Raw genomic sequence first — 21,771 nt, forward strand, 5'->3', positions numbered from 1 at the left:
CTATTTAAAACACCACCACTTAAAATTAAGGAAGAGGAACTAGTAAAAAGAAAAATATTTGTGCCCAAAACAAAAAAAAGGACATAAATCGTCCTCTATATGAACGCTGAAATGGTTAAATTTGTAGCATTGTCTTTGAGCACCCATATTTCCACTTTCTGTAGAATTCATGGATTCAGTTACCAACTTTTGCCTTAATCATGATTCTTTAGGAATATGTATATATAGGTAACTTGTAAATCAAGGACCAGCTATATGAACAACTCCTATTCAAATTCCTTTTCGAAACAATAACTGCTTTTCGTAGTCATCATTGTGAAAGCAAAATTATAGGTTCCCTTCACACATTTTGTATTCTGTTCAAAAATAAGATGAAGTTTGTGCTTATAATTTCTTAAAAGTTTTAACTGAACAAAGACCAGTGACAAGTGTATACTTCAGCTCAGAAAACAAGATAAACCTGATGGGCCAAAAATACTTGTGCCTTTAAATGATGCTTTCTTGGGGCGCCTGGGTAGCTCAGGGTGTTGAGCCACTGCCTTCGGCTCGGGTCATGATCTCGGGCTCCTGGGATCGAGTCCCACATCGGGCTCTCTGCTCAGCGGGGAGCCTGCTTCTCTCTCTCTCTCTCTCTCTCTCTGCCTGCCTCTCTGCCTACTTGTGATCTCTGTGTGTCAAATGAATAAATAAAATCTTAAAAATAAATAAATACAAAAATAAATAATGCTTTCTTGGGCTCCTGTGACATTACAGAGTTATTCTCTCAAATTGTACTTACATTAAGAAGCCACTTTAAGCTAAACATGTGTTTCTCAAGTCATTCTCCTTAAGTAAAATTAAATTGCTTTGCTAAATTAAAACTTATTTACTGGTCTACTTAAAAACTATAGGAAGTAAAAGCAAACAAACAAACAAAAAATCGATAGGAAGGTTCCGATGTGTGATTTTCACACAGTTGGTAAATAGCATCATTGTAAAAATTCTGGCCTACTAGAAGTTGAGTTCAAATGAAAGATGAAATGAAGTAAATAACACTGAGAACACAGTAAAGTGCCACTGTTTTTTGACTTCTACTGATTTCAGCATCCAAAGTGAGACAACATCAGAATTTTTGGCACAGATAAATGACCTAGGAATATATTATCAAAGCACTGAAATATGAAAGATGCAGCAAAAAGCTCAACATACGGGAATTTAAAATGATCTAGGGTAGTATTCCTATGAACTGTAACATAAAAAGAAATGCTTTATGTGTTTTGCATGTACGTATCAGAAAGTATGATTTATGCTTCATATTCACATAGGGAATTCTGTTGTTGTAGGCAAACTGCCCAACCGCTAAGTATGGACTTGTTGGTCATTGTCTTTTTTTCAGTTACATAACCTCCTGTTACAACTGAATGAGCAAACCAAGATAAATCCCACTTTCAAGCAGGACCAAACAAAGAAGTCTTTCTAGAAGATCAAACACTTCTCATCAATCTGGCAGAGGGACCTTCTTACTAAGAAACCACCCCTACTGGCTGAGGAACAGACTGTACAGGGACTCTCAAGGTAGCCAAACACACATTCCACACCCCCAAACACCTTGTGCTCACCTTTTCCAACAGAGTAACAGCCCTCATTTAAATCTTACCAGTTTGTCACAAGGATTCCCTGAGGGCAGATGAATGAAAACATGCAAACTCGAGGCCTCACCTTGTGTGAGCTGGGACTGTTGTGGTACAGCGGCTGTGCATGGTGCTGGCTGCTACTCTGAGCTCCTGCGTCCTGGACAGGGTTACCAGGCTGGGATTTCCCCGGCCTAGCAATTGTTAAATCCACCCTCTCGCCACTAGCCTGGAGAAAACACACATATATAATCACCAGTCATTAATGATGCTTCTCACTTAAAAAAATTATAGGGAGGGTCATTTTCAATGCACTTATCATCGCTGTATCAGAGCCTCACCTGAGTGGGGACTGCAGGCCCCTGCTGGGGGTGGGGCAGACGAGGGAGTTCATTTCAGGAGCTAATACTTTAAAACTTCTGCAGGTAAAAGAGCCACACACAGACCTCTTGGGTAAACCTTCCCTAATCCTGGAAATACCAAGGGTGTAAGCAAAGAAAGCCTGGGTTCTGATCTCCCCATGATTTCTTGAAGGGTAACTGTCTTTTTATACTTCCCTCCCCTGCAAAACTGGCCTTGGACTGAGAGAAAGAGAGCAAAGAAGATAAAAGGACGAACGGATTCTAAACTGGATTACAATCCTTTGTGATTTCTGAAATAAATTCCAAGATGGCTACTTTGAGAGTGATAATCAATGAAACTACGTGTAGCTCTGTTTCCACACACTACAGCTTCGAATCGAAAATAGGGATCAGCTTAAACAGTCCTGAAAAGAATGATAACAAAGGTCCTGTAAAACAGGATTAGTATTTATATACATCACAAATTGTGTGCCTATATATGCCATATGTGCACTCACACATAAATGTAATTTTAGAGGTGATGACAACCACGTTGAATTTAGAGGTCCATTATCTGTATTTATAGATCTAGATCTGAAACACAGATTCACATTTATTATACTTTTTAAAGCTATTTTAGCTTTGCTTTTAACGTACAGGCCTGGTCTACTTGATGCTGATTCTTGGTCATGACTACAACTTTCCAAGTTTACTATCATTTCTATGGGAAAATTTGACAGCCTGCTTTCAAGAAGCTGTGGTGGAAAGTAGAGCACTCCTCCCCCATGACTGCAGTCAAGTTGGAAAAGGAGTGAAAACCATAATTTTAAAAAAATGATTTTATTTATTTATTTGAGAGCGAAAGCGAGAGAGCAAGGTGGAGGGGCAAAGGAAGAGGGAGAAGCCGACTCCTCGCAGAGCAGAGAGCCCAATGTAGGATCTGAGCCGAAGGCAGATGCTGAACCACGGAGCCACCCAGGTGCCTGAGTGATAACCAATTTTAAGGCCCTATTAAAGTCACTTACTTATTCAAGTATTTCATTAAACTAGTTTCAGACAATTCTTCCAATAACTGAAAGAATAACACTCCTCATGTGGCCAGAGTCTGGGGATTTGATCTAACAGGCAAATTCCAAATAGAACGCTTACAATCCAGATATTTGAGATTCTGACACTTCCCAGTATTAGATCACACGGTGTGAAGGGTGAGAAACCCCTGTGATCTCATTTCAATATTAAGAATTGTTTGCTTTACTGCCTAACCCTCCCCACTACCAAATACTCTATAACCAGTAATTCAGCTTTATGGGAAGACCCCTGCTCATGCAAACCTATTAACAAACAAATCCCTGATCTTTTTTGATTTCTTAAAAGACAAAATTCTGGCTGTGTGATGGAAGTGGACATATAAGCTTTAAACGATGGGCCAACATTTGGGTTTAGGCCAACTGCCTATCTAACTCTTCAGGGTTTCAAGCACAACAAAAGAATTCTGTTAAAGTCAAGATTTTAAAAATGCAGGATGCCTAAATGACAATACCTGTATTTCATAAAATAGTGGCATGCCCTTTTGATGGGAGTATATACTGGTATGATCTTTCTAGAGGGAAGTTAAGCAAAATGTCTTAAACTTGAAAACAAAACATTAAAAAGTCTGTTGACAGGGGAGTGTTTACGTAAGTTTTAGCACAACACGCCTACTATACAGCTATATCATGGTGCATCTATTTTCAGGGTAAGAAGGCCACAACATACAGCTGACGTAAAGAAAGGGTGGCAAACTCAGAATTTGTAAGCTGACTGCATGTCTAAGTACCTACGTAAATAGGAACCTATTTATTTGTAGGCATATACAGAAAAATGACAATGTTCTTCAAAACTTTAATGTCACTATCTTATGGACTTTAGACTGACTGTGATTTTGATTTCCTTCTTCATTTTCTGTATTTTGTCTTCCTTAGTCTCCTTTTCAGACATGGAATACATGTTATTCTCAGAATCCAAAACATTAAGATGTTTTCCACAAAGAAACAACTTGAGAAATATATTTGGTATCATATATATGTATCTGTATTCAATTTTTTTCAATCTCAAGTCTGGGACAAGAGACCAACTCCTGAATCTCCCTCCTAATGCAAGACGGCTACCGGGTGTGTGTGTTCCCAAAATTATAATGAACCAAACATTTGTGAAATGGAGTAATGAAATGGGATTTAAATTTGGGTTTTCTTACACAGTACTTAAATCTTCATTGTTAATTCTGTTTACTATACACATTTCCCAGTGACTATCAACCTACTTTAATTCCTGATGCTCGATTATGTTTACTGCTTGGTTTCCTCTATGTCAGAGTGTTTTCTTGTGCTTACTAAAAACAAAATAAAACATAACTAAATAAAACACCATACACATCTTTGTTTCACCCCTATCATTGTAGGAGATACCCATATCATTAAATGCTCTGGTAGGTTATAGAACCGGAAGGTCTGGCCTGGATTATTTTCTACTTTTTCTATCTTATTTTTTAAAAAAATTTATAAAGCTGTTTTCTTTTTTTAAAGATTTTATTTATTATGTATTTATTTATTTATTTGACAGAGAGCAAGAGAAGGAACACAAGCAGAGGGAGTGGGAGAGGGAGAAGCAGATTCCTGGCTGAGCAGAGAGCCCCGATGTGAAACTGGATGCCAGCACCCTGGGATCATGCCTGACCGAAGGCAGATGCTTAATGACTGAGCCACCCAGGTGCCCCTCTACTTTACCTACTTTAATGTTCTTATTGAAATTTTTTTTTCTCTAATAATAACCATCTTTACTTCACAGGGATACTGTAAGAACACAAGTTATGATGTGTTTGAAATGCTCTGAATGCTTTATAAAAAGGGCACTACAGAGATAATGAGTTCTTCTCAATAAAAATTGATTTTCCCCACTTGTATGGAGGTGAAGCGGAGAGTGAACGTTACAAGAGCAGGGAAGTCACAACTTTGGAACCACAGCTCCTTCAAGCTTTTCTTGTCTCACCTGTTAAATGTGGACATAAATGTGTTTTTTATGTGTGGGCTTAGGTGGAGCCCATGGAGCAAATGAAAAACCCATGTGCAAAAATAGAGCCTTCACTCTATAAAGAGCAAGGCTAAATGTTCACAGGGATACAGTTTTCCGGACAGGATTTTATCTGTAATGATAAAATCATCTCTTGTGCATTTTGAAGGATTTGGGGAGCCGTGTTTGATTTCCCCCATGAAATATCAAATATCCCTCAGGTTCTCATGTTACGAAAACATCGACATAAAGGCTGAGCACGTGGAATGAATATCCGCGTGTACCTGAATGATCTGGGCGGCAAGCTCAGGGGTTCCGAGCTTCAGGTCGTGTCCATTGATGGCGAGCACTCGGTCGTTGCTGCTCAGCCTTCCATCCTGTGCAGCCAGCCAGGCCCTCTTCCAACAGATCAAGGATAAAAACACCTGGTTCACCGGTCCTTTGAATGGGTTTAATGCCAAGTTGTTCACCAGAGTCCTGTTTGTGAAAGACTACGTGGAAGACCTCTTCCCGGGGAGAGCTACTGTCGGGGTGGCTGTAGGTCCGGCCCCCAAAGCACCGCTCTCCAGCACGCTTAGGTGCAGCGTGGAACAGGGCTGGGAAAGGGCGGCTCTGGCATAGTTGTGAGACACATTGTTGGTGTTACAGTTGTTGACCTGGAAGAAAAGAATTATGACTGAGGTGGGACAATCTTTTATCCTCTCAACTGGTAAACATTTATACGCCATTTCCAAAAGAAACGGACTTTGGAAAATGACATACAGTCATTATTTACAAAGAAAAGCCCTCTGAAGATGTTTTAAAATGCACAGTTCCTAAGCTTCACTCACAATGACTAGCACGAAGTAGAGAATGGCAGTTAGGATCTCAGGCTTCAGCGAGGGTGCTGAATCAGAGTCCCTGGTCCTGCCAGTAGTGGGATGTCTGAGGGTGTCCCCTGAGTGGTGAGATGGGTTTACTCTCCGCTTCAAGGGACCAGGAGGAAAATGCAGAGACAGCAGCAGCATGTGGCAAGTGCCAACAAAATACTAGTTCTAGTGGAACAGAAACTGAAGTTCTACTGGATTGATGTGGCTTTTCCAAATGAAAAACACCTACCCTGGAAAAAATACACCGAGTTTTAATCTAAGAAAAGGGACAGATTCTAGATACACAACCTGATCTCAGTTCAGTCATTTTTACTTTAAAGAAAAGCAGGTAATTACAGTTTCACTCTGTTTAGCACTCAAGTGTAACATCTATCTAATACAACAAGCTTAACTCAGTACTCACAGAACATTTATTTACTAAACCTTATGGCCCTGAAAGGAATATAGTGACTGATCCTGGGACAGGAACAGGACTAAGAAAATACACCCAGCTTCAGTTATTCACCTAGTCAGAGGAAGAGGTTGGTGCAACTCTGAGTGTTTATCACAATTAGAATTCCTCTCCTCATCTGCCTGCACCAACAGCAAGCAGGAAATCGACATTCTCTTGGATGTGTTATGTGGCACAGGCTCTGGGTTAGGTGCTTGTGATTACCCAAAGCCTTCAATCTTTTTCACGTGAGTCTATCTTAAGGAAAGTCTTCCCCCTTCCTACTCATCTCGGGATGACAGTTTTGAGCACCACTAACTTGAATTTTATTGATTTGGGCCTGTGGACATCTTTTAAAATTCAGGCATCAAATGCCATAGATCTCACACATAAACTTGCTCTTCGCCCAATTTTGCAACATCTGTGCATTTGGTTGCCATCCAGATCCTTGATGAAAAAGTTGAGTAACATAGGGTCAAGAATAGAACTTTAAGGCAGCTTCTAAAAAACCAGCCTGACGTGGATTTGTTAGTCAAAACTCATCATTTCTGGTTATTCAGCTAAAAAGCCACTTATCTCTAGGTTCTTATTTTTCCGTCTTTGATTCACATCTATCACAAATGACTTTACAAACATCTGGCTGGAATCCAGCGCTAGCCACGTGCGAGTATGTAGCCTCACACCATTTTTGTGACGTGGGTTGTGGAATATCCTACAATCGGAGATTTTCCCTTCACAAAAGTGTGGTTGCCAGTGAAACACAGAGAAAGCAGAAACCAAATAAAATACTGTTGCTAGATGTTGTAGAAATAGCACCAACAGAGTAAACTTTACCACATCTTTAGCTAATTATCTTTTGGACCAATGCAGTCAAGACATGACTGCAATTATTTTCCTCAAAAACCAAAAGTGATGGGACACCTAGGTGGCTCAGTTGGTTAAGCAGCTGCCTTCGGCTCAGGTCATGATCCCAGCATCCTGGGATCGAGTCCCGCATCGGGCTCCTTTCTCGGCAGGGAACCTGCTTCTCCCTCGGCCTCTGCCGGCCACTCTGTCTGCCTGTGCTTGCTCTCTCTCCCTGTGTAAGCTGCAAAAAAGGGCAATCTGGTTCTTTTTGTCTTGGCCACAAAGGTGTCAAAAGGTCAAAACCAGCTACAAGAGTTCCTCCACGGAGAATCAGTTTAGGAGCTGGGGTAGAAGGAATACAGCATAAGGTGTCCAGAGAGCTGTGCCAACCTCATGCAACCAGAATACTACTAATATCGTAAAAGGACAGCAAACACAGGAATGCGGTAAATAGCTAGCTATGGTAGGATCAGAAACTGGATTTTACATAAGCTGGATTAGTTATGTTTCCTGTATTCTCCTATTGCCTCTTTGGATTTAGTCAAGAACAAAACACTGCAAGTTCAGTCTGTGTCAGCCAGGCCAAGTGCAATGAAGGAGGGGTTTTGGGCCCAAGTGTCGAAGTGGAAATCACAAACTACAAGAGGCAGAATACAGATGGGTGTGGAAACCAAAGCCAGGAACCCCCAGTGGAAAGGTCAATCCTTGCTGCTCTTGGAGCCTAGTTTGTCTGTCTTCCCCTCTGGACATTTCTCTTGAAGAACTAAAAATCCTAGAGGTTCTAAGTTTGGTTTTAATGAAGAAGACAGCTATTCCCAACAGGATATCATAACCAAATCCACTCTTTTATTGACTCAGCAAGTTTGTCCTGGGTATCGACTCCAGGCACAGCTCTGTGAGAAGCCTGTCCCATAGTATGTAATAATGGCGGCTGCCATCCCCAAAGGAAGACACTGCATTTGAATAACTCTCTGTGACCAATTATGCATTAAGTGGTGAAGAGAAGGAATGTCTTCAGCACTTAGTGTGAGAAGAGGTCTGAATGGGTGAAAATGGCAGGGCAGGGCTTTCTGGATGAAGGTGGGGAAGCTGTAGCACAATGGGGACAGGCTGGAACATGGAGGGAAGCAAGGAGACTGCTATGTCTGGCTTTTCTGCTACATTATACATTCTATGAGGGCAGGGGTTGCTTTTTGCTCTTAATTATACCCTCAGCTCTGACCACCATGCCTATGATGTTTCAGTAATACACCGATGGCTACAGCTGAAAGAAAAAGCAAGGGTGAAGGCTGAGGGGACAGGTTGTGTAAGAGTTCAAAGAGGACCTGGACTATTAGATTAATCAGTATGGACTTGATTCTCTGGTCCAATCTATCAGGAAAAGCAGAGTCACAGGTGAATTAACCGGACAATGTCGTACCGGATTTCAGAGCAGAGTAGGGAGGCAGGGGTTTTGATTCTCCTGGGTTAGACGTGAAGCAGTGAGGGCACAGACCAGAGAGATGGCAGGGAAAAGAGAAGGGGTGAATACCAACAGACCGTGGGGAAGGACCCAGCAGTGAAATCGAGGAGGCAAGAGTCCTTGAGCTTGGGTTCCTAGAAGACATCTTTTCTCATTCATGCCTATTTCTTCTCTCCTAAATATCCATTCTTTTAGCTTCAAGTACCACATACACTTGTATGGGTCATATATCCAGGTCAATTTTCACATACACTCTAGAATTCACATGAACAGTAGAATTCTGGCCATCTCATGCTCATCAGTATGCCCTCACACACAACATCATCTTGCCCGAAGCAAGTTCATTTGTTGGAGTAGCTCATTCTTTTTAAAGAGAAGAGGGAGAGGGTAGCACCAAGGATTAGTGCAGAGTCAGGCTGTTTGTGGATGAGAGTGCGTTTGAGAGCCAACAAGAGGTGGTCATGATTTCCGAATTCTATCTTAAATTCAATGCTGTAAGTTTTAAGTAACTTGTGCTGTGTGACCTGTCTTTTCTAGATTATAGAAATCCGTGTAGAGAAGGATGAATCAGACAACGAAGGTAACTGATGGATGGTACCCTGGGACTAGGGATAGAGCCAATGGGACAAGAGAATTTAGCAGTGAAGGTGGCCCCGAAATAGACAACCGTGGAGACCAAGCCAGGAGGAATCCAGCTGGCCTGGAGAGCCACACACTGAGGCACATGCGGGATCAAATTTAAGATGGGGGTAAAAATACATTCCATGAGTTTGGGGGAAATCAGAGAAATTACAGATAAATTCTGATCTGTTTAGCACTAAAAAAAAAAAACAGTAAAACTTACCTTTTTAGAAGTCAGATTCCACAGTACCCTAATTTCCTAAGTTTTCAATTGATGAATAAGAGCAACAAAAGAGGCAAGTTAACAAAATCATTTAAAAAATTGATACCTGAAGAATTGGGTCTCCAGCAAGAAGTCTTCCATCTTTGGCGATCACCCCATGCCGACAGACTTCCTGGATAACAAGGTTGATCAGTGGCCTTTCATTGCCGCCCACAATGCTAATTCCTAGCTGAATATAAGGATCAGACCGGTGAATTTCAATTGTAGTAATTATAATTATGCCTTCCGGAAAACTAACCGGCTGCTGCATAGCTGCCAAGTTAAAAACGAGACGGAGAAAAACAGGTGGAAAGAAAAATGTTTTCTATTTTGATTATCTTCACGTAAGTAAGTTATCGTCTATCATTAGTGATGACCTTATGTTAATAGATGATTCATAACAAAGCAATACCACGGGATAAGAAAAACAGAATGACCAAAACACCAATAGGTAAGATTAGCAAAACACTTCCTCTTTGAAAGGTGATCAGTAAATAATCAACAAATAACTACTATGCATCAGATCACTAGGGACCACACAGTGATCTGATAAAGAAATATACAGAAAATATCATCTTGTCCTAATTGATCAGATTGACAAAATATCAATATACAAAATATCATCTTGTCAGTTGACCCATGAAACAGCTGTAAACAGTGCAAGGCAGTACATATGAAATAAAAAAGACAAACTCTGTGACATACAATCACCGTAGTGGTTGACAAAATAACCACATTAAGCAAGAAGAGGAGGGTCTTGATCTGAGCAGTAGGAGATAGAAGAATTGTTATAGCCAAGGCTGGGAAAACTGGGATTTGTAGAAAAATTGGAATTTTCATAAGAGATAAACCTATTTAAAAGTAAGACAAAGGGCCAACTACTAAGATATGCCCAAGATCTAGGACTAGAGGTTTTCTGCCTGTTTCCTGGTGGGTCATGTAGACAGATCAGTGGCTGCTACCAGAGGACAGCAATAGTCAGACACATGGCCTTGGGAGTCAGATACATACCTAGCCATTTCGTGGCTCTCAGACTTTGACCAATGACTCCCTGACTAAGTTTCCTCATCATTAAAAAAAAGCCAGTATTGGTACAAGCATTTAATAAGTTAATATATGTAAAGTGCTTGGCACAGTGCTGACACAGAACAAGCACGGAGGCTGAGGTATTTTTTTGTTCTTCTTGATGCTGTGGATTTCTTAGTCAAGAAGCAATAGGCATCAAAACAAACAAACAAAAGAAGCCTGCTGATGACCAGTGAATTTGTGGACTACAACAGAAGAGGGGGAGGGGGAAGGATAAGCCTCAAGGTAAGACTCCCTTTCTGTTTCTAACCGGCAAACTGTTAGACTTGTACACTTAAAAGGTGAATATGTGATATGTGAAGCATATCTCAGTAAAATTATTTGTTGAAGAGGAAAAACAACAACAACAACAACAACACCCCATGTAGGGAAAGTAATAGGCAGTACTGAGAAGAAAGGAAATATCTGATTTGAAAACAGATGAAAAGCAAAAGCAAGGTGAAGAGCACATACTGTCAGTGGCCGTGTTCTCCTCGAAGGTGGGGTTGTCCAGGCCAGGCTCCTCAGGCCACGGGGGCAGAGACGCTGATATCAAGCTGCGCTCAGCAGGTGCTGTGCCTGTCCCTGAACAGTCCGTTTCGAGGGATAAAGTACCTGGAAGATCTATTACAGTGGTTCCATTTTCATTCTCAATCTCTGTCTGAGCTTTATCAGTTTTCCTCCTTTCTAGGGCAAGTCTCCGATGAAAAGCTCCAGGACATCTAGAGAGAGAGCATTAGGGGGTTCCCAGATGATTTGAAAGGAAAAATGATAGACAGCTTGTGCCCCAACAACAGAATAGCCACTGCTTCAATGCCAAACTCACCTAGAGGTAATCCACAAGTGGTATGTAATCTGATTTTAACCTCTGCTCAAACTAAATTCCTACCACACTGTGTAGCAAACTTAAAACAGGCGTTGGCACAAATAGTGGCTTCGTGCATGTCTCAAAAAATACTTCAATAAAAACCTGTATTCAGATACATACTAGTTCCAGAAATACACCAGCACAGTTGACGGTATACTGCAAATACTATTCTGAGATCCTGATTGCATAACCCCCTTTTCACAGGGATGGCTTAACTCCTTAACAGGAGTGGAAACAGCAGTCTTCTTCCACAATGTGCTCCTGCATCCAGACTTGGACCCTGAGTGACACTGTTCCTTTCCAATCTCAGGGCCAAGGGTACACATTCATGTATTAGTGAGAAGCAATACATCTGAGGCTCTGCCACTTGCAGAAAAGCAGAGCAAAGGCTCAAGAGGCTGCGTATGGTGGGTGGCGGTCTTATGTCTAGGACTGCAGACTTCATTCAATGATAGTGTGTTTTAAAATCTCAAATTTCATGAAAAATCAAGTATAGGATAAATTTATTGAAAACTGGAAGCTATCCCTTAGCTGTAAAAGTAATGAATTTCCCCTCACAAACTAAAGATAAGTTGTGGGTTTCAAGTTCTTGAAAAAGATTGCTATGGAATTTCTTTATCCAGCTTTTTCTCATTCCCGGTTTCCTCATCACCTTATTAAGAAAGAGGACAAAGGATTTCCCTTCTGCACTGTTGTGCTGCACTCCAGGAAATGTTCCTGCAAGGACCTGACAAGTAACGTGGAATACTGTATCACTGAGAAAAATTATTTTTGTCAAGTAAGTAGATTGCATGAGAAATGCATTTTAAAACTATTTCATTCAATAAAAAAATGGTGACAAAAAGTGGATCATAAAACAATACTTGAGACTAAAACTATAGGGAAAGATTCAATTCTCCAAATGCATATCACACACTGGTATCCATGTGCGTAACAGCCAGTCTTCGATGGAGAAACAGACTAGGAACAGGAAGTGGGAAGGAAACATAAGCAGAATGTGCACAGCTGAGAAAGAGCCTAGCTAACAACTAAAAAATCCTACAAACTAAGTAACTGTAAAGCCCCTCTTATCTGATGCAAGAATAAATTGTTTTTTCTTTTCTTTTCTTTTTTTTTTTTTTTGTTTTGTCAGAGAGAGTGAGCACAGGCAGAGACAGAAAGAGAAGCAGGCCTCCTGCTGAGCAAGGAGCCCGATGTGGGACTCGATCCCAGGACTCTGGGATCATGACCCGAGTGGAAGGCAGCCTCTTAACCAACTGAGCCACCCAGGTGTCCCCAAGAATAAATTTAAAACTGGAACCCTGAAGTTGTTAGAGAGGTAAAGAACCAGGTATACTTACATCCCAATGGGACAGCAAATTGCTAAGAGGGACTAAAGACAAGTATTTTGTGTGATATCACAGAGAACTATGGAAGAACGCATTCATCTAGCACTCAGGAAGGTTACAGAAGACTACGCAACACCCACCTTTAAACAGATGGGGAGCTGGGCACACAGAGACGGAACAACTAGCCAGGAGGAGACGATGAAAGACTTCAAACTACACAAGGGAGGCAAGAGTGCCAACAAAGAAAAAATGACATAGATTATACCATAGAAAGAAAAAACAAGTACAGGGGCGCCTGGATGGCTCAGTGGGTTAAGCCACTGCCTTCGGCTCAGGTCATGATCTCAGAGTCCTGGGATTGAGCCCCGCATCGGGCTCTCTGCTCAGCAGGGATCCTGCTTCCTCCTCTCTCCGTGCCTGCCTCTCTGCCTGCTTGTGATTTCTGTCTGTCAAATAAATAAATAAAATCTTTAAAAAAAAAAAAAAGAAAAAACAAGTACATATGAATGGCAAAAATCATGAGCCTCATTAACATTTATAACTAAGACATAAGACTGGCAAGTCATCAGAATTTTTAATAGTTAAAAAGCTTAATATGGTTTTTATTTAATGGATGACAGATTTTTAAAAACATATTTTTCTGCCTTGCTTGTACGATAGAGCAATTTAGCCAGCAAGTACTCTTAGGAAACAAACTAGTTAAGAGTATCAGCTCTTCCACTTATTGACAACCTCTTCCATTTATTAACAACCTCTCTGCCCATATTCTTCTTTATATAACAAAGATAAGACGGCCTAACTCATAGAGCTGTCATGAAAACTAAACTGGACTAATATAAATTGCTTAAAATACTGCCTCATAAATAATCAGAACTCAATACAAACTAGTGACTACTAGTATCATAGCAACTTAAAAGTACTCAAGCTAGGGCTCCTGGGTGTCAGTTGGTCAAGCGACTGCCTTCGGCTCAGGTCATGATCCTGAAACCCAAGACTGAGTCCTGCAACTCACTCCCTGCTCAGCAAGGGGTCAGCTTCTCCCTTTGACCCTCCCCCCTCTCATGCTCTCTTTCTCTCTCTCTCAAATAAATAAAATCTTTTTTTAAAAAGCACACATGCTATACAGTTTTCTTACAGTACATCTGTATCAAGTCCCCCTGCTTGTGCTCTTTTCCCTCTAATAAAGAAATAAAATCCTAAAATAAAACATAACAAATTGAGCATCAAAGTGAACCTTGAGGCCTTCAAGACCTGGCCGGAAACACCCTCCTGTGTGTATTTCCTTGTCATCTTTCTTGTTGTGCTGATGGCGTCAGAGGTGCATGTCATCCCAAGGAGGGAGAAGGCCGATGGTGGAGAGACTCTGGGCTCCTGAAGAACACAGAAAGGATTTCAGTCTCTAATCTGAAGATCCACTCAGCACTGTCAAGGGGGGGACCTCTGTGGTGACAGGCTACCAAAACCTGGGGAGTTACATGGTCATTCAGCGTAATGTAATATAGCTCCGTACAGCATGTTGAAATGACCAAGTTCACTTGAATAGTGATCAGCCTAAAACCTTTAAAGAGGACCAAAGAGGCACCTGGCTTCCTCAGGCACTAGGATCCTTGATCTCAGGGTTATGAGTTTGAGGCTCACATCAGTCACAGTTAACTTAAAAATAAAACAAAAAGCGTACACAGGACTAAAATCAGTGAGGCTCAAACAACGAAGCTGGTCTGTGCTGGGACGGATCCTGTCTCCCGCTCATTCAGCCACTGGGCACTGCGCACTCAGATGGTGCCAGGGCTTATCAGCCCAGCGGGTTCTCCTCGTGAGAGCTCAGGGTCTAGAGCAGAAGATGGACAAATGAGAAACCAAAATGTGAACGGGAAAAGCGATTGCTCCACAGCAAAAGAGCAAGGGACACAACTAAGGCCCAAACTCCACCCGGTGAGGGGTATGACAAGGCTGTGCTGAGATGACACGGAGAATTCCTGCGGGAGGAAAAGAAGGAGACAGCCCTGCACAAATGCGAGTGCATTCCACCTGGCGGAGGGCACCATGGAGCAGAGGACTGGAGGTTAGAAAAGGGGGCCAGGGTGGCCAGAGAAGCTGAGGAAGGACCAGAGTGGGAGGGGAGGAGGGCCAGGGCCCGGGAAGTTGGGCAGTATCAGTGCCCTTCTCCCAGGGCTGTGTGACCACACTTCCCCACACTCAGTGGCTGAACCAACAAATGCTGCCTCGTGGTCTCAGGGGATCAGGAATCCAGCAGTGCTCTGCTGGGGGCTCCTGCCAGAGACTCTCCTTAAACTGGGCTGCTGACAACACCAAGGGAGGACCTGCTTCACCGAGAACCTGAGCGCACTCAGGGGCATGGGCCAGATACAGCCCATCTCAAAGACCTGACTTTTGTCTGCTGTGGGCCCACAGGGCTGGGCCATGTGCGTATGTCTGGGTCATGGTTCAACCTAGGGGCTTGTGCTCCAGTATGAAGATTGGAGAGAGAACATGGATCCGAGTCAACATGGGGCTGGGCAATGAGTTTTCGAACAAAATCTCAGAAGGGCCTTTGGGTCACGTGGCCACGTTCTGTGACATGGAAGTGAATCACCAAGTCCAGACCACACTCTGGGGAGGGGTCACACAAACATGTCTACACAGGAGTTGTGGAACCAATGGAGCCCCCGAAGGGAGACTGTGAAGATCCTTGAAGGGTCCGGGCCTTGCCCAGAATCAGACTGGTATGGATGCTTAGCCGGCTTGAACCCAGCTCTTTGAGTATCCTCAAAGTTGGGGTCCTGGATGCAACGTAGCCATTCACTGGGGGCTCTGGAAAAGTTTTTCTGGAAGGAAGTGGCTGTTGGCCTGGAAATGTTATCGGGCTGAGGGTGATCATTGGTCTCCTAGACAGGAGACATATGCCCAGGTTCTTGTCTGAGGAGGATCCCGGGTCATGGCGACCCACTGGATGGACCCCTATCTGCATCACACACTTTGGAAAGGAGAGAATGGCCTGCATCCCGGGACAGGCGGTCTCTAGGGCTAAGGGCACATTCTGACCATCAAGGGCCAAGGCTCCAGTCCCTTCTTTAGGGTTTGCATTGAAAAGAAAAAGCCTAAGACCTTGGGAAGCTATTACCCAGCCCTCTGTAAGTGGGGCTGTCCTCTTCTGGGACTCCAGAATGTGAGCACCGATGAACACATGTGTGCACACAGGAGCGAGTGTGCTTGTGCACACAAACACACACCCCAGGAGGGACTGTGGGGTGGGATCTGATTAGTAGCAGATTCCAAGAAGTTGACAGGAGGGAGGAAATTGGGTGGGAGGTATTTCCTACATGTGACAGCCCTCCTCTAACATCATAGCTATTATCCAACCTATGCCTGTGGACATCTGATAGAAAGACATGCTGGACTCATCCATATTTGGCAAGAAGACCATCCTTGTCTGCCACAATGGCTTATCTAGGGTCTGAACCAGGTAAGAATAGAGACTTGTGTCTGAAACCAGGTGTGTTTGCAAGCTGGGGCCCTGGCTGCTCCCAGACCTTCCCTGGGGGCCTGTGGAGAGGGGTGTGTTGGGGTCACTGTGTACAGATAAGATGTGGCCTTGCATGCAGAAGGGGGAAGAGGAGATGGCAGATGGGAGCACTGTTCGTGTAGGGGTCCAATCAGGAGTGGGCCCTGATAGGGCATCTCAGGAAGTGATGTCACTGCCTGGATCACAAAGGCCTTCAGAACTTGGAACCCCTGCAACCAGGCAGCCAGTCTAGTCCAGTAGCAGGGTTACTGGACTCAGGACCTTGACACAGAAAGATGTTTTCCTGTTGTGTACCTAGTTTCTGGGGCTCTGGGTACCAGAACCCCCAAGAAAATGACTTGTTCCCATGCTGCAGACATTGGCTAAAACCACCCCCCCAATGCCGCAGGACCTTTCGAGGGAGACGCCATAAGGTACTTACTACTGAGGAGACTAGGCGATGCCCACCCCTCTGAACCGTCCTAGGGAAGCCCCATCCCTTTCTCTGGAGTTTGAGGGGAGGAGGGATATGTGGGGGTTCCTGCCCATGGGCTGGAGGAGGGTGAGTACAGTGGATACTCTTGTGATCCCTTCTTGTTCACACCAATGTCAGGGTGGGCAGGGTGCACAGGGGATTCCTGAGGTGACTCTGAGCTGTGCCAGAGCACATCCAAGGCCCTGAAGCTGGGCCACGTTTCTCTCCTTGGGGGAGGGCTCTGCCACCTGGGCTGTGGTGTGTCTGGAATGGAGCGCCCTGGGTCTGAAGACCAGCAAAGGCCTCCAGACAGGGCTCTAAGTCCTCCTGCCTGCCTGCCGGGCACTGTCTTTAAAGAACGCCCCAGAGGACATGGTGCAGGAGGTGACCGAGGAGATTGCCTGCTCTCCTTCCTCCAAGGACACGAAGCCGCACACGGCCAACAGAGTCTGGCGCTGGCTCAGGGTGAGTGCAGGTGCTGGGGAGACCCAACCCCGGGGCGCCCATGCAGCACCAAGGGCCCCACTTCCTAGAAGCCAACCTGGCCTCCTAGAGTCCTGTACTCCCGTGAATCTGCATCCCATCTCTTCCCCAAACTGGCCCACAACGTTCTGCCCACGCCTTGGACAGAAGCACTGCCATTGTCCACATACTTATAGGAGTATCATTAAAGAGACTTTAGACCAGGTTTCATCCCGTTGATTTAGACTCCTTTTGCCCTGGCCAAGGCATTTTCCTAACTCGTGCTCCCAGGTGCCCCCACTGGCCCAACAGTCCTTCCTCAGCTTCTGCAAGTCTTGCAAAGACTGGATTGGGAGACTTTGATCCAAAGGGACATGGTACTCTGTCTCTTGCTCTGCGCTTTGGTATTGATGGAACACATTGTTGCCCCCCCCCCCCAAGGAAAAGGAACAGGGGCCTCACTGCACTGCACTGCACGGCAGTCCGGAAGGCCAGTCATTGATCACAGCCATGGAGCCCTTTACTGGGGCAGGACTGGATGTAATCCCCTTCTCTGGCCAAGGCACAGTGCTGCATCCTACAGCCTCCGTGCCTTCTTATCCTAAGCCCTCTCACCTTAAACATCTCTGTGTTCTCATCTCAAGAATGGGATATGTTGGGTGCCGGGGTGGCTCAGGGGTTTCAGCCTCTGCCTGCAGCTCAGGTCATGGGTCTTGGGTCTCACAGTCCTGGGATCGAGGCCCACGTCGGGGGCGTGGGGTCCTCTGCTCAGCAGGGAGCCTGCTTCCCCCTTTATGTCTGGCTGCCTCTCTGCCTACTTGTCACCTCTCTCTCTGTCAAATAAATAAATAACAAGTCTTTCAAAAAAGTAAAAAGAATGGGCTATGTTATCAGAAATAACAGGATCCATGCCACTCAGGCAGGGATGTGCTATCCATACTCCGCTCACAAAGGGACCTCAGATACTAGCAAGTTCAGACATCATTTCTTTCAATTCTTTGTATGGATACCAAGAACATTTTCTCATTGCCTTAAAGGCTTCTTAACTGATTGGCTGATTGATGGATTTGAGAGAGAGACAGGGGGAGAGTGGGGAGAAGTAGACCGAGAAACAGAATCCTCAAGCAGACACTGCCCTATGGACACAGCCCTACGAGGATCGCAGCCTCAGAACACGGAGACCATGACCTGAAGCAAAACCAAGAGCTTTAGGCTGAACCCAATGAGACACTGAGTCACCCGATTCTTTTTCGGACTCTGGGCTCTCTTGTCCCACCTCTTGCTGAAGTCCCTGAGATCTGGGGGCTCATTCTGCCCTCCAAGCCCCAACCCTCCTGGTGGCCACAGCACTGACTCATGTCTCCTCTGATTCACCTCAGGGGAAAAATCGTTCAACCAGGAAGAGGAGCAAGACCTCGGTGCTGATGGCCAAGCGGGCCAACAAGCTGCAGGCCGCAATAGATCACCTGGTGCCTGCCGTCATCAGACAAGATCTACACTGTGTCCACACCTTTCTGGACACATACCGTCACTTGGCCACCCCCCAGGAGGTGCTGGACCTCCTCTTTGCAAGGTGAGCACCCTCCCCTGCCCCTAACTGCTCTGTGAGATTTGGCCAATTCCTGTTGTGAGACTCTGGCAGGTCCCCAAGCTTCCCCAAGCTTCCCTTGCTCCTAACTGGGGCAGAGGTATTATAGGGACTCAGTGGGGTCTTGTAGGGAAAGGACACCTGGGAGCCTGCGCCAGTGGAAAATTCTGCTGGAGGGCCTGTGGGCATGCTCTTTGCTCATTCCTGTGCCCCTCATGATGAAGCCTCTGCCTCATCCCTGACTCTCACTATGATCTTGAGCTGGGCTCCTTTGCCACTGAAAGGGAGATCTGAGACTCCTTCTGGGGCCTGTGTCTGGCTGAATCCAGAGCAAGCATCCCTGGGGGTGAGCAGGGGCCGGGCCCACTCAGATGTCGGTGATGGGCTGGTTGGGGCCCTTTTATTCAGCAAGCATTCAGGAAGCCCCGGTAGGTGGAGGCGATTATCCAGGAGCTGAATGGGATCCCTGCACAGAACAGAGAGCACCCCAGGGCTGCAGGCTAGTCGAGGGTCTGGCGGTGAGAGCCAATATCCACAGACATCTCATGCGATGCCCCCTGGCCTCCTCTAGATTCGGATGTGTTTATTCCAGCTATGATGAGGTTGGCGGACCCCAGGAGCAGTGCAACATGTGAGTAAGCTTTGGCTGCTTTAGGAGGGCCTTCCCTCTCCACCAGGGTAGTGAGGGTCCTGTGAGTTTGAGGGGCTGCCGGACCTTCAGACTCACCTCGTTATTCTGCTTTATGGTAAATGTCTGAGAGCTTCTACTGGAAATTGGAAAGGTGCCCTGGGGAACTGGGGTAGGTGTGTGAGCACTGTGGGAGAGCAGAGGGGGATGGAGGACAGCTTCCACCCCTGAGAGGGTCATGCTCCATCCCTGCCCCTTCCCAGCCCTCTCTCTGCCCCAATTCTGGGACCCAGAACACAGGATTTAGGAACCATCGCATAGCAGTGTTGGCACCTGCACGTTGGGTGCACAGAGGGGTCTCAGGGAGAGGGTGACCCAGTAGAGCCCAGGGAGCAGCAGGCATCCCACACCCTGTGGGAGGTGAGTGTCAGTGGAAACAGACCCACTCTCATGGCACCTAGTGAACGGGCAGAGGAGGGAACGGTGGAGGTATGGGGAGGGTCCTGGGAAGGCCTGGCTAGAGACAGAGTCCCTTTGTTCCCTCCTCGGTTGGATCTTCACTGAGCAGAGGCGAGTGCAGTGAGGGTAATTAAGAGGCCAGACACCACTTCTCCCCAGGCACATGCAGTTGAATTCAAGTGGCTCGTGGGCAAGGAGACAGACTGAGGAGTGTGTCCAGCTCCCCTAAGAAGTCCAGAAATGCTCCCCCCATTGACCAAGGACTCCCACTCCTAGCGGCTTTTGGCCAGCCTGCCGTGTGGGAGCAGGCCTTTCTCACGCAGGACTGCCAGGTCGCAATTGGACAAGGAGTCCGACTGGTCTCAGACAGGAGCTGACAGCCCAGGGGCCCAGGTTCCCACATAGGTTCCCTGGGATTTTGGTTTGGATGCGTACCCTGTCCTCTGACTTCTCTGCCTCCATGTCTGTCCCCAGGGCCGTCTATGCCATCCTGAACACCTGGGTGGAAAAGTATCCAGGGGATTTTGTGCAGCCTCCGGAGTTTCCCAGCTTGCATACGCTGCTGGCCTACCTGCAGGTCAATGTGCCGGGCTCGGACCTGCAGCGCCGTGCCCAGCTTCTGCTTCCAGAAAGGCAATGCGCTCCTGAAAAGACCACGGAGCCAGAGGCTAGGGGTGAGGAGGACTGGGGGTGACTCATGTGGGCCTGAGGCGGAGGCAGGGTGGGCCACCCTGAGGAAGCCTCCGTAGATTGTAATTGGGCCGAAGAGAGTGAGTCGTCTCAGATCCCTGTCCCCATGGGCTTCCATCGGGGACACCTTCTGGGGGCTGGGTCTTGAACGCAGGCCACGCTGAGTGGTGGGGAAAGGGAAAGGCAAAAGGGAAGTCAATCAAGCTGATGATGCTTTCTCTTCTTGGAGCTACAGCACCGGCCCCAGAGCCAGATCAGGATGTGTCTCGGGAAGTTGTTCCACCAGCCACTCTGGCACCTGCTGCACCTCTGGGGCCTGAGCTGGCCCCCGCCATCCCTGCTATGGCTGCTCACTATGGGTTAGGAAGACCAGTAACCCCCCCTGACCCATTGGGGCCAGGGCAGATGGTCGTCAGGGCCCTCGTTCACTTCTCTGCCACGGAAGAGCCACCAGGCCTTTTGACTTTCCTGGATGACCAGCAGGGTCCTGCCACCGAGCTGCCGCCCCCTGCCTCCGTGGAGCAAGCAGGCTCGGCCCCCGAGTAGCAGCTTGTACTGGCTGCAGCTCCAGAGCATGACTCCCCCTCCCCCATCATTTCCTTCTTTATCGTATTTGTTTTCTGTATTCACCTCTATAATTACTTCATAGATGTTATTTATTAAATAAAGTAGAATTTGAGTTTATATAACATTTTACTCGCATCCTTTGCAGTGGGATATGGAGGTCTCATTAGGTCCATCCAGAGTGTTGCACAACCATGTCGTTCTACGACGTTTCTGTCACAGAGACACCCACGCTCCTCATCGCTCACTGCTCTGTCCCTCCCCCAGTCCCTGCAACCACTGCTCTTCTCTCTAAATTTATCTTTTAAAATATAATAACCTAAGGAAAAAAATACCCTTTTCTTCTATAACTTGATATGCCATTGCCACTTCATCTCTGACCAGGACCTTCCCCCTCACATCCTGGACAAATGAATTTACTGTGTTCCATACTGAGAAATGTTGTCACTACGATTATTCCATGAAACTGCTGAAACGCTGTCAGTACCTTGGAAGCCCAAGCCACATGAGCCACGACGGCGACCAGCTGGAGTCCTACTCATTCTCGCTGAAGGTGCCTGGCTGCTCTTCGGTAGCCTGGGCTGCCTCCTCGACAGTCTGGACCTCAAGTGCTTTCAGGACAACAGCAGGGGACGCGGTGCTGGCTTTTAGCATAG

General features: G+C 45.8%; 1 protein-coding gene and 3 long non-coding RNA genes across 5 annotated transcripts; 2 read left to right on the forward strand and 2 right to left on the reverse strand.

The window, feature by feature from the left end:
* Positions 1–4,496: 4,496 nt before the first annotated feature.
* Positions 4,497–9,759, reverse strand: LOC309857601. Its single transcript, XR_014307802.1, has 2 exons — positions 9,554–9,759; positions 4,497–5,652 (listed from the first exon to the last, which is right to left on the reverse strand). It is a non-coding gene; the product is annotated as an uncharacterized lncRNA (long non-coding RNA).
* On the forward strand, positions 5,660–13,828 carry LOC309857605. Its single transcript, XR_014307810.1, has 2 exons — positions 5,660–9,108; positions 13,554–13,828. It is a non-coding gene; the product is annotated as an uncharacterized lncRNA (long non-coding RNA).
* Positions 13,829–14,029: 201 nt separating this feature from the next.
* On the reverse strand, positions 14,030–21,623 carry LOC309857603. 2 transcript variants are annotated; one of them, XR_014307807.1, is made up of 3 exons: positions 21,603–21,623; positions 14,426–14,575; positions 14,030–14,118 (listed from the first exon to the last, which is right to left on the reverse strand). It is a non-coding gene; the product is annotated as an uncharacterized lncRNA (long non-coding RNA). The 2 variants fall into 2 exon arrangements; XR_014307808.1 differs by lacking the exon at positions 21,603–21,623 and adding an exon at positions 16,344–16,431.
* LOC309857598 (ral guanine nucleotide dissociation stimulator-like) lies at positions 16,546–21,402 on the forward strand (the record flags this gene model as incomplete). The annotated part of the gene is made up of 6 exons (XM_082750316.1): positions 16,546–16,683; positions 17,082–17,189; positions 18,566–18,759; positions 19,346–19,405; positions 20,336–20,535; positions 20,787–21,402. 6 exons carry the CDS (start codon positions 16,546–16,548, stop codon positions 21,095–21,097), a joined length of 1,011 nt encoding a protein of 336 aa, XP_082606442.1. The 3' UTR covers positions 21,098–21,402.
* Positions 21,624–21,771: the final 148 nt, after the last annotated feature.

The sequence above is a fragment of the Mustela nivalis genome (genome assembly GCF_964662115.1).
Source record: "Mustela nivalis genome assembly, contig: HAP1_SCAFFOLD_934, whole genome shotgun sequence".
Lineage (NCBI taxonomy): Eukaryota > Metazoa > Chordata > Mammalia > Carnivora > Mustelidae > Mustela > Mustela nivalis.